Source organism: Meleagris gallopavo, chromosome 1 (assembly GCF_000146605.3).
Source record: "Meleagris gallopavo isolate NT-WF06-2002-E0010 breed Aviagen turkey brand Nicholas breeding stock chromosome 1, Turkey_5.1, whole genome shotgun sequence".
NCBI lineage: Eukaryota > Metazoa > Chordata > Aves > Galliformes > Phasianidae > Meleagris > Meleagris gallopavo.
This window is the reverse complement of record NC_015011.2, coordinates 43,679,572-43,696,077: the sequence shown is the minus strand read 5'-3', so window position 1 is coordinate 43,696,077 and position 16,506 is coordinate 43,679,572. Positions and strand designations below refer to the sequence as shown.

The window sequence follows — 16,506 nt, the reverse complement described above, 5'->3', positions numbered from 1 at the left end:
AGAGGAGTCAAGTTCTATAAAACTAAACAATGGCAAGAGAGGAAAGTGGGTAAACATGATACTTCAGTACAAATTGCTGCTGCAGAACCTGAAAATGCTTAGCAAATTAACAGGGTGAACTACATCACTGTACATATTTTCAGGTTTTTTTGTAACACAGATATTGCAAAGTGGTGTTGTAACGGCAAATAGGTTTTCTAAAAAATAAAAGGTACAAAAGATCGGTCTGTACAAAAAGATTTAACAGATAAATGAGCATAGAAAATCTGCTTTTTAAAAAAATTTATATTCCCAGTATACTTGTCTGAATAAGCAAAAGGAGGAATAGGCTGCCACAACACCTGTGTTAATACTCACCTGAGTGCTAGTACTTGCAGTCCTAGTCTATATCGTGCGCAATAGTATTTAAAACACCATTTACCATTTTCCTTTTGAAGGGCTGAAAATCCTAACATTGTTTTTCAACTGGAGGTTAATTTGAAATTACTGATCCTTTTTAAAGTTCAGCACATTATGCACTGTATAATTCTAACTTTGAGAAGAGTGACTCACATTATAGATTTTAAAATGAAGGGAAATAGTATTTGAAAGTAGTTGATGAGCCAAAGCAAAACCATAATAATTGTTCTGGGAGGAAGGTAGGTAATTGTATTGAAGAAGTTCCCTCCTCAAGCACTGGTTTCATTGGTCTGACTGAGATAGCTGTCTTTGACATACTACTTTGGTTAATGGTATCAAGATATTGCTAAGCTCCTCTTCCCGCACAAGAATCTCAGTAGGAAACAGAAATTCCCATTGAAATGTCAAGCAAGCTGGTTGCAGCCACTTCGTGTTTTGAGGCTACTTGAGGCAGAACTAACTGATTAAACCTAAAGCATCCATAAAGTCATTTTAGATCATGCTTCGCTGTACATATGAGCCACATAGCAGCCAAGTAGTCGGTATGCACTATTTTCACTGTAGTTCAGCGCAGACCTTTTGGCAGGAGATGAAAGGGGATGTAACAAATACTTGTAGAGCCTGTATGATGTAGAGTATTCCTATCGTAAGAGGAATTGGATCATAGGAAAAATACTGCCGTAGATAAGCTCTCTGTATCCTACACAGGACGAGCCCACATTTATCTGTCATTTGGCATATCACTAGTATTGCAGTAAATCGTAAGAAATCTTCTTGAAGACTACATTGCCATTCTTGAAAATTCCATTCCATTGTATTTTTATAATTAAAATCCTAGCTTTAATAAGCTTTTCTTCTTTGATAAGTCTTGTGCTTCTCTTAACTTTTCATTATTTATATTTACTGGCCAAAACTGTGAAACATGGTACCTGAATTTGACTCCTCACTGGTAGGATTTCCTTTTTAATGTACTGAGCTCTTGTTAAGCTCAGTAGCTTAACAAGTAAGGCTGGAGATGCTTGCATTACTGAAAGTTAGGTAACTGATTCAGAACTGCCTGAATTAATGGATCTAATTTCAAGCTTCAATATTTGATTTAAAAAAAAATATTGACTACTGTGACACTTAAATTGAAAACTAATTCTTACCACAAACAAATCCTCATGATTTGTCTTTATACTTTGAAGTCTTTTTCTTACCTGTTTCCAAATGTGAAACAGAGACAGAAAGTTTCAGTCAGGAAGCTCAGAAACTTGATCTCTCACGTTCTGTTTCACCAACCTGCAAGATTCCACATTTCAAAAATGTAAAATAAGACTTTTGAGTCTATTCTACATCCACAATGCAGGAAGAATGCAAACTGTTTTTATTGAAGCATGTAAACGTTACTTAAAATTAGTGTAAATCCTAAGAAAGTGAGCATGATGGAAATGATGCAGTACACCTAAACAGCTGTCATTTACTGTAACGTCAGCTTGCTTTTGTGTTACAGATCAGACATTCAAGCAACAGTGATTTTGTTACAAACGTCACTTAAAATAGGCAGTTTAATCCTAGCATGCAAACAGCAATGTTTTTGATACAGGACTTCATTTTGGTACTGGCTGCAGTGGTTGAATCAGATCAGTGTTTTATGAAGTGTTCTTCAAATTGAAAAACTGTGTAAGAGCAAGTGAGTGACTTCATTAAGTGCAATTATTGTGTTTTTCAATTTAATAGACAGGATAACAGCATATCATTAGTAAAAGCCTGCTGGAACGAACTTTTTACGCTTGGTCTTGCACAGTGCTCTCAGGTCATGAATGTGGCGACTATATTGGCTGCGTTTGTTAATCACCTTCACGACAGCTTACAGCAAGGTAAGGTGCTGACTGAGCACATCTGCAGACTTAGGAAATTCATGGGTTTGGAGAGTTGAAGTGAGCAGAAGCTCATCACTTACCTATCAGTAGTTAATGAAAATCTACCATTCGTGAAAGTTAACGGTTGAAACAAAATAATGAAAACACAATGTGGTTTTTTAAATCATTATCACTGTGTGTGATATCTGATAGCATTCTGTAGTTCTGTTAGGATACATCACTCAAAATAGGAGTCTTACAGGCAACACCAACTTTAAGCACACAGGGGTACTGTGAATATGATTCCTCTCTGCCTAGGATGTGAAGGAGGACCCAGCTGTCCCTGCTATTTGTAGCTGTGAAACAGCAGCCAAACGCCTCCTTTGTGATATAACCCCTTTAGATAATTTGGCTTATGTATACGTGTAGGTTGCTCTGAAAGTAACACCTCCTATTTATTTTGCATGGAAACTACAGCAGATACACAGAGCACAATGAAGTTGTTAGACAGAGCAAATGCTCAGCTACAAGGCTCTGTTTTTCAACACAGTCATCACCATTAGCTGCACATTTTTGCCAGAGATGAACAAAAGCCTGCGTGCTGCACTTGTAAGCAGTCTGCATGGCTGTCCAGGACGTGGCTTGTCTGTCATGTTGCTGTTAGCACTGCTGAAATGCATCACCTCACTATGCTCACATCCTCTAAAGGAACTCATGCAAATGTACACTGACCTACTCCATCGATGAATTAAGTACAGCACCCGACTCTTAGATGTACAGCATAGATCTGCAATAGCATGGTATTGTTCTTTACTTACAAGTAACCTTTTCTTCCCTTTTTCATTCTGAGCTGTAGTCCACCTCTGATTATTGGAAACTTTAAGTGGCAGGAATTGTTGGTGTAAAGATAATTCAGTTCTAGTGTGTAGAGTTTGTAGGTGGCATAGATTTTCTGCTGTTTGAATGTACTTTAAGTGGTGAATGTTTTTAGAATTCCAACATAACTACACTTCTGCATGCCTGTTGACTTTGGGGTTTTTGTATTTTGTGTGTGTGTCAACTCAGATAAGCTGCCAACAGACAGAGGAAAGCTAGTAATGGAACACATCTTCAAACTGCAAGAGTTCTGTAACAGTATGGTGAAGCTTTGCCTAGATGGATATGAATATGCATATTTGAAAGCAATTGTACTCTTCAGTCCTGGTATGTAATCATTCTTAATGTAAAACTTTATTCTTTTTCTGTGACTATGGAGACTTGAGTGGTCAAAAGTTGGCTTAAAAATCCATATCTAAAATCTTCTGTCTTCCACAAAGGCATATTTTAGGTAAGTTTTTTTTTCCCCGTGTCCTTTTAAGGGCTTATAGTGGAAGGAAAAAGAGATGGAACTGCTTTAGAAAATAAGGAAGTGACATCAGATAAGTAAGCTGTGTGGGAACTAGGATGAGCCTGCTCATCAAGTCTTTGGTTTTGAAAGTCAGGGCTTTACTAAGTACCGGACAAGATTCATAAGGTCACAAAGAAGTATCTGTATGTATGTTATTTTTGCCATATAATTTCTGTTTCATTAGATGCTGCTGCTGTTACCTCTAGAATCTCTGCATCCCTTGTTGAGGAACCTGGGAAGGTGTAATGAATGAGACAGGACTGTAGGAAGAAGAGGGTTTCTCTTTTAATGAAAATAGTTGGGTGATGATGATGCTTTTGCCTCTGCTATCTATTTATTACTTTTGAATGTATTCTCTATTCTGGGTTACTACTTCTGAGGCCCTGGAGTTTAATTTTCAGAAGTATTGTTCCTGTGCTTCCTGCTGAGGTGAATCCAAGTTATGCTTTTAATATATGACAATCTTTCCAAGCCTTGATTCTTGCATATAAAATCACAGTAACATCTCCCCTCACTTCACATGAGTATTATGAACATGAATATTAAACATAGCATTTCCTTTTATTTCTGTTTTCTGGTCAGTATTTGCGTAATGTACTGAAAATAAAGTTAACTGGCTATTCATCAGGCAGTGGTGCTAAAATGAAATAATGACTATTTTTTCTTTCTGAGTGATCAGTCCACACTATGGAGGAATAAAGGTTTTCTGGTTAAGACAGAAAAGGACTGAGTAGATTCCATGACAAATATAGGCAGACTGGAGAAAATGACAAAACTAAATTTTTTTATCTGAAAATTGCAGAATTAACTTTTCAGTAAATGCATTCAGATATTCTGTCTTTATGCTGCAGGTCTTAGATTTCATTCAGAATTTACGAATTTAATATAAAAACAAGTATATTTTGATTAAAAAAAAAAAAGTAAACCTTAAGTATTTTTTGTATCACCAGGAATTTTTCACTGTTAGATTTAGCAGGTAAATACAGAGTTGCTCTATTTTGCATTAGGAAAGTTTAAAACCATGAGCAGCTTCTCGTTGTTCTGTTTTCTAGATGCTGATGTTCTGTGGAAAAGATCAGACTGTATTTTAAAAGCTGTGTGAGTCACTGTGTAGTCTGTCTGTTGTGTGGGATGTGGCAGAGAGCTGGATGGTACCTGCCACTTCTGTACACGTCTGAGGTCTGAGAAGAGCTGTCTTTTTCAATTCAGTTGCAGCTCACCCTTTCCAAGAGAAATCAGCTGAGGTGAAAAAATCTTCTTGAACTTTGCCACTTCAAAAGTATAAATTTTAAGCAAGTTTTCTGATATGTATCTAAAAGAACACTGAAATTATCTTTTCTTTAAGTGGTATCCCCAGAGAGTACCCACATCTTCCAGAGAAAGCATCAGCATCACCACAAATACATGAAATTTGGCTAAGTGCATAACAAAACCTTGCCTGTCTTTCTATTTTTCCCCTTTTTTTATTTTTTCCTTCTCTTTTTGATATTGCACTTTTGGAAGACCTCTGAGATTAAAGACCTTCCTGCAAATGAGAAGCCTTTTAAGTAATGTCAGAATCTCTGTTAAAGATGAGAGATTCACAGAGGAGATCCCAGAGAGTTCTTTTGTTCTAGATCTCCCAGAAAAATCAGACCCTGAATATCTTCACTATAAAGCATAATCTTGCTACCAGCCCTCATGACTTGAAGAATTTTGCACAGTTTTGTGTTTGCTTCTGCAGTCCAGTGAAGCACAGGAAGTATTTCAATTTTCTGATAAGGTACTGCTTATCCACTGCATCCACCATGGGTCTAATTTCACAGAATCATAGAATGGCCTGGGTGGAAAAGGACCACAGTGATCATCTAGTTTCAACTCCCCTGCTGTGTGCAGGGTCGCCAATAATTTCAATATTAAGAGTGCTTGAAAATGTTTATAATTTTTCCTTCCTGCTAAGGATTGAATACACAGACTCAGGGACTTCCTTAAAGTGAGGGGTAAGAAGGTGCTTGCTGCTTTAAATTTAGTAGATCATGCTTGCGGGAGATTTAATTCACTGTTAAGCATTCCTTACCCCCTAAGCAGTCCTTTCATGCCATTCCTATACTTGTAACTGGTACAGGTTCCTCCAGGAAACAATTTATAGCAGAATGTGTTGACCTGGCTGAAGAAATCAATCCTGTTACAGACTTGAAAATATTTCCTTAGAGAGCTTACACTTGCAAAGCAACAATTATTTCTTTGTTCAGCCTAAAGTTAGCTTGTTTCCTTCCAAATTGCATTCGACGATTGAAAAGGTAGGAGGACAAATATTCTAGGAAAAACCTGTATCAAGTCAGGTGACTGGACTGACTTTTCTTTAGGCCACATGGTTTTATGATCACATTCCTAAGGATGTGCAGCTGCTTTAATGTCGGCATATTGACCCATAAGCCAATATTCTTGACAGTATACATGCAAGACATAAAAAACTTATACCAGTACCCTGAACAGAAGGGATATTCTGGCAATGATTTATAGGCCAGAAATTACAATTTCAGGGATTTTACTGCTCCGTTCCAGGGTGGGGCTGGACTGCACGTGCAGCAGTCCTAAGGTAACATCTGCTTTGGTAGACTGCTGATTTGCCATGTTCCATAGCTGGAGATTGGAAGATTAGTGAAAATCTTCTGTGCCACTCCAGCTGCATGACTGTAGCAAGTCAGCCTTGGGCAAAGAGCTGAGTGCAAGGGAGTGCCTACAAGACTTGGCATCTTTAGAGATTGCTACTAGCATGCTAGCAGTCTTCAACTACTGGTTTGGAAGCAGACTTCTAGCTGTTCCTGGCATTGCTCTAGAAGCAACGTCATGAAGCAATATATATTGCATGTCAACAATAACTCTTCAAAATCTGTTGCTTTCTTTGCTAACCTCTGTCACCTGCATTGATTTTTGACAAATAACATTACACAATTTGTCATGGTATTGTGACAGTAAAACATTTACATTAAGCCAGATGGAAAATAAAGACTAAACTGTGTAAAGTGGTCAGAATCACCAATGTTTTCCAAACGTGACTTGGCCATTAGATTAAGTAACCTTTAATTCCTGCAAAATTTAGGAAACAAATAGTTCATAGCTTTTTTTTTTCCCCCTATGTGTATTTATCTTTTTTTTTTCTCACAAATGCTATTTGTGCATACAGAATTTCAATAAATATCAGTGCATTGGAACAGTACTGTTCTGTGTGACACAGAGGACAGAGGTTTATTATCAAGAATGATGTAAACACTACAAGCACTGCACATATTTGAACTTTTCCAATTGTCTGGTTGTATTTATAAACAGTAAAGTAAAACATCAGGATAGAGGAAGAGAAATAAGGAGGTAAAGCAGCATCCTTCATTAAAACTGTTGGAGAACTTGAAGTTGCTGCAGCTATCAAATAATAATTTCAGCATGCTTGCAATTAGATAATCGGTACAGCTTTTAACACGTCTTGGTGTGACAGGTGTAACAATGTAGGGTGTCTTTCAGATCACCCAGGGCTGGAAAATGTGGTACAGATTGAGAAATTTCAAGAAAAGGCGTACATGGAGTTCCAAGATTATGTAACAAAAGCATATCCAGATGATACTTACAGGTGTGTACACTTTCGTGCTCACTTGATTGTTCTCTTTTCAGAGCATCAATGATACTGATTTGCACAGTATTACTTAGAGTAAACACATACATTTTCTTCTTAGAAATGACTTTTAGAACACTTAAAATATTTAAGAGCTCATGCATATTATGATTATCACTTATCTAATTATTAATGTCCAAAATGAAATACTAGAATATAGAGGAAGTATTTCTTTCATCTTGAATTGCACCTATTTGGAGTAATTCCTCATTTAGTCTAAGTCCAAATACTGTACAGTTCATTGACTAATATATACACATTTTTGGTGCTGTCGAAGAAATGGCTGACATTTTTGATGTAAGTGTTTAAGCCTCTCATGAAGTAAATATAGCACATTTCTATCACCGTCGTCCCTTATTCATTTTTTGTTTTCTTATCAGTAACATGGTTGTGATTAAGGCCAAAATGTGTGACCAAAGTGACTTTTTGCCAAACTTACTTTTGCAGACTGTCTCGACTTCTTCTCCGATTGCCTGCCCTGAGGCTGATGAGTGCTGCCATTACTGAAGAGCTGTTCTTTGCAGGACTAATTGGAAACGTTCAGATTGATAGCATCATCCCATACATTCTGCGAATGGAAACGGCAGACTACAACACTCAAATAATCGGTCATGCTGTATAAAAGTAGCAATCAAGGATTCTGTACCATGGCAGACATGGTTGATGTAAATGAATACTCTGTCTCCAAGAGATGGCAATAGGCCTTCCCACGCACCTTTCTAAAGAAGACTCGTGTTCTTCCTTTCCAGTACACTTGGGAAATGCGGTGGAGTGTCTTAAGGAATATAGGATCGCTTCCTATTTTTCATCTGATCTTCAAGGACTTGTAAATTAACTTGATATCTGAGGAAAGTCAAGAATTGTCCATCCTATTTTTGTAGATAGATGAACTTGGAATATTTGTTTATGAAATCCAGGCTTGTGAAGAAACGGAAGAAGCTTTGACTGAACTAAGGTATCTCAACTTAGTTTGGTGTTTTAGACAAATAAATTAAGTTTCCTCTCTGAGTTGTGTTTTCAGTGTTTTGCTGTTAGTTCTTTCTCATTGATTAAATGGAAAATAAGATCAAACATCTTGAAAAGGGCATTGTTTCTATGGAAGGGCGACCTTTATAACCAAACTTTTATTTTCTATTCTTTTGGAAAGAGATTATTTCCTGTTGAATGAAGCAGTGGATATTGTTAAAAGAGCAGGGAAGGTAAAGGAATTACACACTTAAAAATATTCTGCTTACATGTTGGTGCAGTTGATCAAAAGTAAAGCTGCAAAGGATCAGTACTGACTGTTCTGTGGATGAAGAGGTATACTATGCTGTAATATTGTGTGTTGGTAGATATCAGCTCTTTTATACTATGAAAAATTGAGAACTGTACTGCAGGTGTTCAAAGAGAGCAACCTCCTATTTTTTCTGCTCTCAAAAGTTAAAGGTTTTTCGCAGTACTCTTTCCTCTTTCAAACTTAGCACACAGGGATGGAGGCATTCTAGATGTGTCTCAGTTTTCTTTTGACCACTTCTATAAGTAACGAATCTTGTTTAGAATTCTGTGCATGTGTTCATATCGTTTCTTTTGCATAGGACTTCGGGTTTTTTTTTTTTTTTAATTGATATCCCCTAGCTATCTAGGTGTCTTTTCCAGTCAGTCAGTCTTGTGTGATTATTTTTTAAATTAGAAATTACTGAATCCAGTACTCTGTTTATACGAACGTGGTCTCTGCTGCTTTGCCTGTCCATGTTAGAAATGAGTAGATTCTTTGTGTTTATTGACTGAAATACACATTATGGCTCCATCAAAGATGGGTTCACGTGCTTTCCTATCTTGAGGAACGTGCCTCATTGTCAAATAACACTGATGGTTGATTACTCCTAGCTTCCTTTTGCAATGGGAAACTATATGTTCCTAGCACATTTAATATCCGTTGCTTAAAATTAGAGAGAGATTCTAGGCAAAGTTACGGTCTGCTGCCGACAGCAGTTTGCAAGTTTATCTAAATCTTGGATTGAGGCCTAGTTCCATTTATCCTGAACTTTTTAGTCCTGTGGCAACACTGAGTGAGGAAGAGCCCAGTTCCTTAGCCAAAAGATCAGCTTTGAGGGAAGCCTTTGCCCCTTTGTACCTGCAACTCCAAGGCCATGCCTCAAGGCCATTGAGGGGACAGGTAGATGAGATTTTGGTGATTTCTGTGTTTTTTCTCAGCATCCAAGGATTTCAGTCAGCCAAAAAGAAGCAGAAAACTGACACTGAATTATTGTGTCCTTTTTAATTCTACTAATAGAGTTGGATCTTCCACTGCCAACTTCTAATCAGAGGCTGTACTACAGGATTGCTCATACACAGATCCAGAGATGGAAACGCTTAGTGCTGAGGACCTCTGATGGGATGGAACCATTCTCCCCTGCTCTGAATTTGGCATGTAGCGGCTTTCTGGAGAACAGCCTTTAAAGATGCTGGAGCTTCCTACGTGCCCGAGCCCTTCCCACAGTCCATGTGTCTAAAGGAGAAGGATTGAGGCTCTGCATTTGTGTTCCCTGGAGTTCATGAAGTGTGCAGACTTTTTTTCTGTCTCAAGAGGGCAGTAGTTAAGGAAATATGAAAGACAACGGCTGCCAATATACTGTGCTTGTCACTTCCCTGTGGTTATAGGCCCCGCCATCTTGCCGTCTGTAGTTCCAAATTGTGGATGGGAAGTGAATTGTTCTATTCATGTTTCCTCTGAAATTTGGACCCTGTCTTCCAGCTCTTCTCTGTTTCTAGCAGGAATAGTTATAGTTGTGTTAAACCTTTCAAGGAAGTTGCCAGGAGGTTACTCCTGAATAATTTGTAAGTGGCTTACCAGGCATTCCACATATTGGAAGAATTTGATTCCCAATATTCTCCAAATTCAGATAACCCATTTTCCTTCTAAGAGCAGTAGAAACTGCAAATCTCTCCCACACCCTTGCAGATTTGTATTTTTTTAGCTTTCTGCCCCAGGCATGACAAACTGTTCTTTGTTTACAGCTGGCCAGAAGATTCAGCAAATGTGGTTTTTGCATGGTATTGTATAGCTGCAGAAACAGCTGAGAAAATACCAATGTTTGTAGAGAGGTAAATCTTTAGGGATTGAATCCTTCAGCATATCTGTCTTGGACAGCCGTGTTTTGAAGGATGTGGCCATAGAAGCTTATTCTCTCTGAAATTCTGCGCTGTTCTCCCTCCACACCGTAGTCTGAATACAAGTTGGCCTACTTCAGGGAAGTGTGAACTGCTGTCACTGCTGACTGCTGGATCTGCAGTTAGGCTGTGTTAACTCAGAAGCACAAGAACCGCAGTCACATTCTTTTTGGATACCTGTCACCTCTGCATGGCAGCAGAAGTTTCAAATCTCAATGGCTGACTTTTCCCCTTCCCACATCTCTTACTGTTAACTTTCCTGGCAAAATCCTTTGAGCTTGATCTGAGATTTTTGCCAGATCACATAAATCAAGAATTCAACCCATCCATGTTTTTTTTTTAAAATCCAGTGTTTCCAGATGTGAGACTACGCGTTCTGTGTTGGGTAGCAAGAGACAGTGTCACACCCTTTCACGTGACAAAAACTTGCAGATATCATACAATCTAGTTTTCCCAGTCAGGTGAGAAGTCAAACAGGACACCCATCTCCAAGCTCAGTTACAGATTCTATTACCTCTTTTGAGAGCAGTATAGTCGAGTCACCATCAGTAATCAGGATATACTCTAGTAGTTCCCAGGCTGCGTTTGGGGCTTTGCTCAATATCTGTATAGTATTATTACAAAATGGAAACCTAGTTCAAGAGATCTCCAAATTGCCAAGAAGTGGCATACACTTTTTATGTATTGTCTGGCTATGTGCATACTCATGCAAAAAGAAAAGGTGTTTATCTCAAAAAGATTCCAGTTACTTCTGCTGTCCATCTGTGCGATAACCATATGCCCCCTTTCCCCCTTTCTGTTGGTGGCTAACCAAATGTAAGTTCCATACTGACTGTCAGGTGAAACAAAAGAGGGAGGCAGATGCATGAACACCTGAGGTATTGTAAGGGCCTCCGCAAACAACCATAATCTTGGATACCTCCAATGTTTGGACTTCTATAAAGTGAATGTGCAGATATGCAAAACACTGCAAAAAGTGCTGCCTACTGGTAAGTAACCTTTTTCCCAATGTTTGTTACATTTTTTCCTCATAAATGTTCAGTGTAAGTTCAGTACCAGGTTAAAGGCAGAGTGCGTGCTGGTCTGTGCTGCCTGGCGAGTATTCTCTCCTGTCTTGATGATCAGGAAGGTGGATCCCATAGTACAGGTGGTTGCATTTGCATTATTCACTTTTCTTACCAAGACTTTTCATTTATCATTTTGAGTTCTTTAACTGTACATTCATGCTCTTGATGAGGAGTGAGGCACAACTGGGCTTTCTCAGGAATGGGCTGCCCTTCATGCTATTCAGTCACACTGTTGTTCAACACAAATGCGAGCAGTAAGGCTCACTTCACAGTGGATGTTAAAGTAACTCATTATTTTTGTGACCTTTTCTCCTTCATGTTTTTTTTTTTAACCTTCTGATCTTCAGCATTCTGAAACTTTCCATACCTCGTCAGAATACAACTAAACTGCAGCACTTACCACTAATAATTTGCTTTGCCAATGAATGAACAAGCTCTGTTATGACAGCTTTAAAATGTTCAATGTTATGAAAATTCATTTCTGTATCAAACACATGAACGGAAGAAATGATACATTTGGAATCTTGTCCCTGGAAGTGTATGTTGTGCATATATATATGAGTTCTGGGGGCTTGTTTCGTACTGGTAGAGTTCCTGATACAAACGACTGTTCTACTTTAAACTTGCTTCAAAAGCACTTTCATTGTGTGTACCTTCTGCACTTATAACCTGTTGGTACCTCTCTTCTGTGACCATTGGCTTCAGTGAAAGTCACTGCTCTGTTACTCTGTTCAGCAGCTGTGGTTTCCCATTACAGGCATTAGAACGTCGCTGTACCTGTTCTGCTGTGGTATAAAAAATTCATTGTAAATGTCTTGAAACCTGAATTTGTAAAGTCTATTTTGGCTGTATTTTTAAAAATAAATTGTAACTTTCTATTAGAGAAAGCAATAGTAATCACCTATGTGTTAGTGTTCTACACAGGTTGTCTTACAGCCCTGAAGCAGTGTGTATGATTCCAAAGAGTCCGTGGATGTCACTTTACTGTACAATGTTGTGTTGTCAGTAGATTCATTCTCTGGGATTTGTGATCACTGCAGTATCGTGCTGTTCTCTACCCTGTTGCTAGGAACTCTTTGTGCTTACTGCTCCTTTCTGCCCTGGGAATTTGGCTATTTGAAAATTAGTGATTTATTATAGAATGTAATTTACCAATGTATTTTTTTATTTTAAAGCACTACATGCAGACGTTGATATAATGAATTCTGATCACAGATCTTCATGCCAAGTAAAACAATAGTTATTTTTGGAGAAGTTTATTCAATTCATTATGGATTGTGAAATGATGACAAGTTTGGGTCCTTTCTAGAACTGATTTCCCAGTGCCAATTGAAGAGTTGTCTTTTTTTTTTAGTCTTCAATTACAAATGATTGTGATGTTTGCATGAATATGCAGATAGCAAGAACAAATGAGAAATGAGCTACCATTCTCTCCGTGCCTAGATTCTGAAATGCATTCATCCTGAAGTAAATGAAGTACTGTGGAGTAGATGATGCACTGTAGAGGAAAGCCTTGTATGATGAGAGAGAAAGTTTGGGTAATGCTGATGAGAGAATAAGCAGTCAGACTCTCTTCCCCCTCCGTTAGCAGATACTCCAGTTGCTTTGTTGCTTTTGTTTTAAAAGCTTACCCTTCTCTGCATTTCCACAGAGACCTGTTCTCTGGTCAGACTGCTAATCTACTACCTGCTCCTTCCCATACCAGTAACATTTCACTGCCTTTTGGTCATCTCTGAAGGAAAAAATGAAGAGCTCTCTAGAAAGAAGTGCTCTTCTGGTAAATAACGAAAGTCTAGAAACTCTCCAACGGGTTACTCAGCAGCATCTTCAACCAACATCTCTAACAGTCTTGTCTTTTGTCCTCATGCTTCTGTATAAAATAACCCCAAATAACGTTTCTACTTCATCATATGAGCCCTTCTCTCCTGAGCTCTGCTTTTCCTTTGTTCATGTGCACAAAGTCACATTAACCCATGCCTGTAAGCAGCCCTTTCAGCCACTTCAGTCTTCCTTTTATCCTCAGCTCTGCAGTATGAAGTGCTATCCTCACCCTGATGTGCTACTGCTAATGTGTAACACAATTTTCTGCTACATTAATCTTTTATCAGAACTCGGGGTTGTGCATTTTGGCTCCAGTGTAGGAACCAAATGTATCCTGAGTCATGGCAATGGAGCTGACCTCTGTTCAAAGCAGTCACTCCTGGACGCATGGGATTTTTGTGGCTGCTGATGCTGAACACATACATAAGCTCCACTATGGAGACCTCAACCCTGCTTCATCTTTGGGTCTTACCAGAGAGCAAGCTGAACAGCCACATACTTCGGTTTATGATGGCTCTCATGAAAGTTTTTCTTTCACACTGTAACCAGTGGAATTTTGCTATTGGGAAATGAAAGGTAGAGGCAGCTGCTGCGTGAGATGGCCCAGGCACTTCCCAAGAAGTGGCATAAGTCTTCTAAAAGTGCCAGCATTGTTGGTTTTGAGTGTTTTAGTATTGTCACAGAAGTATATACACACTAGAATGTTCGTGGGGTTTTTTGAAAATTACAGAATACCTCTTCTCTTCAGTAAGATTGCACCTTTAGCCTTGGTTCCAGACCGTGAATCAATCTCTTTTAAAGCAGCCGAAGACAAGTGAAAAACCTTTTTTGATTGTGCTTTTGGGAAATGTGGACTATAGGAGGGCTACAAATCCAAGAGGAAAAGCATTAGAGATTGCACTGTTCAGACCAGAGTGAGAGAAACTATGGTTAGAGGCTGGGCCCACAAAATGTAAAGAACGGTGATGTGAATTTGACAATGCTTCTGAGACTCAGAAATTTTAGAAGGATGGGGCAGATTTTCAAAATCTACATAGCTGGGTCTGTTGTGTATTGGATTTATTATTTTAATTGCAAGAGGAATTCCAATTAATTATGCAAATGTATATTCCTTAGTTGTGAAATCATTGCAGCATAAACTCATATGACTTCTCATACAAAGAACAGAAGGAATTGCAGTGGAATAGATAAACAATTAAAATATATATATTGTAAGGTAAAATGTAAATATTGAATTGCTTTGTGGGTTGGTTTTTTACACTTTCTGTGAAATACTTGAACTTAGGTTTCTCAAAATCAATTTATCACTGAATAAAGCTCTTAAAAAAATAAAACATAGGATTCAATGAGACTTTTCTGTGCAATCATTGAGTCATTCAGGAAATGGATTTATCTTTAAAAAATGTGTTCTTGTGTACTACACTGTGATTCTGTATTAGAAAAGAAAGAGCTAACTGATATGTTCAGGGCTTGTGTAGAATGGCGTTCTGTCACTAAGTCTGTGCAACTTGTTGGAACCACAGGGGGGAAAGAAAAAAAGCATTAAATTTGGTTAGGCAGTTTCTAAGACAGTGAGGTTCAACATACAAAATTTTAGGGGCACAGCATATCTAACAGAGACTTAGCATCAAATCTTAGAAACTGGGAATAAAGAATTATTTATGGGACCATGAGTTTTACAGTCAAATGAATGCTGTCTTCCAAAGGTACCCCAATAAACTCTTAGGAAAGCATTATGCTTGTGTTTGTATTCCACATTATTCAATCATGGTATCTGCACAGAGTTTGAGGATAACGTTGAACAGAGCAGTAAGATAGGGTTTTCATGAGTGGTGACCAGATGTTAGCAAAAGCATTGTAAGTAGGTGCAATAGGACTTGAGCATTCAGGCTAATGGCAATGAAATTCTTTGTGGAGACTTACTCTGCTTGAGGAAAAATCAAAATGTAATGTAAAGATGCTGTAAGAAGTTCCTGCTTCTACGAATGTTGTTCCATAAAAGCTTCAATAAGCTGTAAGAAAAGCTGTAGGATTGAAGTTGCATTATGATGCTAATCACAGAATCACAGAATTGTAGGGATTGGAAGTGACCTCCAGAGATCATCGAGTCCAGCCTCCCTGCAAAGCAGGCTCCCTACAGCAGGCTGCACAGGTAGGCGTCCAGGTGGGTCTTGAGTATCTCCAGAGACAGAGAGTCCATAGCCTCCCTGGGCAGCCTGTTCCAGTGCTCTGTCACCCTCACTGTGAAGACGTTCCTTTACATATTGGTGCAGAACTTCCTATGCTCCAGTTTATGGCTGTTTCCCCTTGTCCTGTCCCCACAAACCTCTGAAAAGAGGTTGGCCCTGTCTCTTTGATTCCCACACTTAGTAGGATATTTATAAACATTAATCAGATCACCTCTCAGTCTTCTTTTGTCAAGACTGAACAGACCCAGTTCGCTCAGCCCTTCCTCACAGGGGAGGTGCTCCTGGCCCTTTAACATCTTTGTGACCCTCTGCTGGACTCTCTCCAGGAGATCCCTGTCTTCTTTGTACCGGGGATCCCAGAACTGGACACAGTATTCCAGGTGAGGCCTGAGGAAATCCCTTCTCCCAGCTTGGAGTTACAAAGTGCCATCCTCCACAGCGATCTTAGTCAAACTACAAGGACACACGGTGCCATGTGGATCCATGAAGTGACCCAGAGCTTATCCATTGTAACCCTCGGGGAAAAAGATACAAACAAACCTCTCAGACCGCTGCCAGCAGAGAAAATGTTCTCAGAATTAGATTCTTAGTGAAGATGACCAGATTCACCAGTTTCGTGAATATCCTTAGAAACTGGTTTGGGAGTTGCAGCTGTTTAGTGATCCAAAAGTTGGCTGGCCTCTTTTTAAAAATTTCTTTTTCACAGATCTTTTTTCTTAAGTGGTTTACAGCAAAACAACGGTTTGTGAAGTTAAAGAACAAGCGAACGAGCACCACGCATCCTCGGAGCACGGCGGCCCGCCCGTCCCATCACCGCGATCCGTGCGCACCAATCCCAGCGCGGGGCGGTGCCGGAGCCGCTGCGGCGCCGTCCCAAGATGGCGGAGTACGTGCAAGTGGTGAAGCGGGCGTTCAAGCACCTCAGCGGCCACGGCGGCGTCCGGGGCGCCATCTTGCAGCTGCTCAGGTAACAGGGAGCGCGGCGCGGAGCGGAGCGGAGCGG

At 39.2% G+C, this 16,506-nt stretch overlaps 2 protein-coding genes across 9 annotated transcripts in view; both read left to right on the top strand.

The window, feature by feature from the left end:
- NR2C1 (nuclear receptor subfamily 2 group C member 1) overlaps positions 1–14,665 on the top strand; it is a 52,791-nt gene extending 38,126 nt beyond the window's left edge. For 7 of the 8 annotated variants that reach the window (XM_010709283.3, XM_010709292.3, XM_010709275.3 and 4 more), the window contains 4 exons: positions 2,119–2,258; positions 3,306–3,443; positions 7,126–7,231; positions 7,721–8,344. In XM_010709283.3, the coding sequence (XP_010707585.1) occupies positions 2,119–2,258; positions 3,306–3,443; positions 7,126–7,231; positions 7,721–7,895 (559 nt within the window). In that variant the 3' untranslated portion in view covers positions 7,896–8,344. Of the gene's footprint in view, positions 1–2,118; positions 2,259–3,305; positions 3,444–7,125; positions 7,232–7,720; positions 8,345–9,548 lie in introns of those variants that run through there. The other variant, XR_793078.3, reaches the window with a different exon arrangement.
- A 1,682-nt stretch (positions 14,666–16,347) lies between these two features.
- NDUFA12 (NADH:ubiquinone oxidoreductase subunit A12) overlaps positions 16,348–16,506 on the top strand; it is a 7,399-nt gene continuing 7,240 nt past the window's right edge. The window contains exon 1 of the mRNA XM_010709255.3: positions 16,348–16,470. Within this exon, the coding sequence (XP_010707557.1) occupies positions 16,382–16,470 (89 nt within the window). The 5' untranslated portion in view covers positions 16,348–16,381. The remainder of the gene's footprint in view (positions 16,471–16,506) is intronic.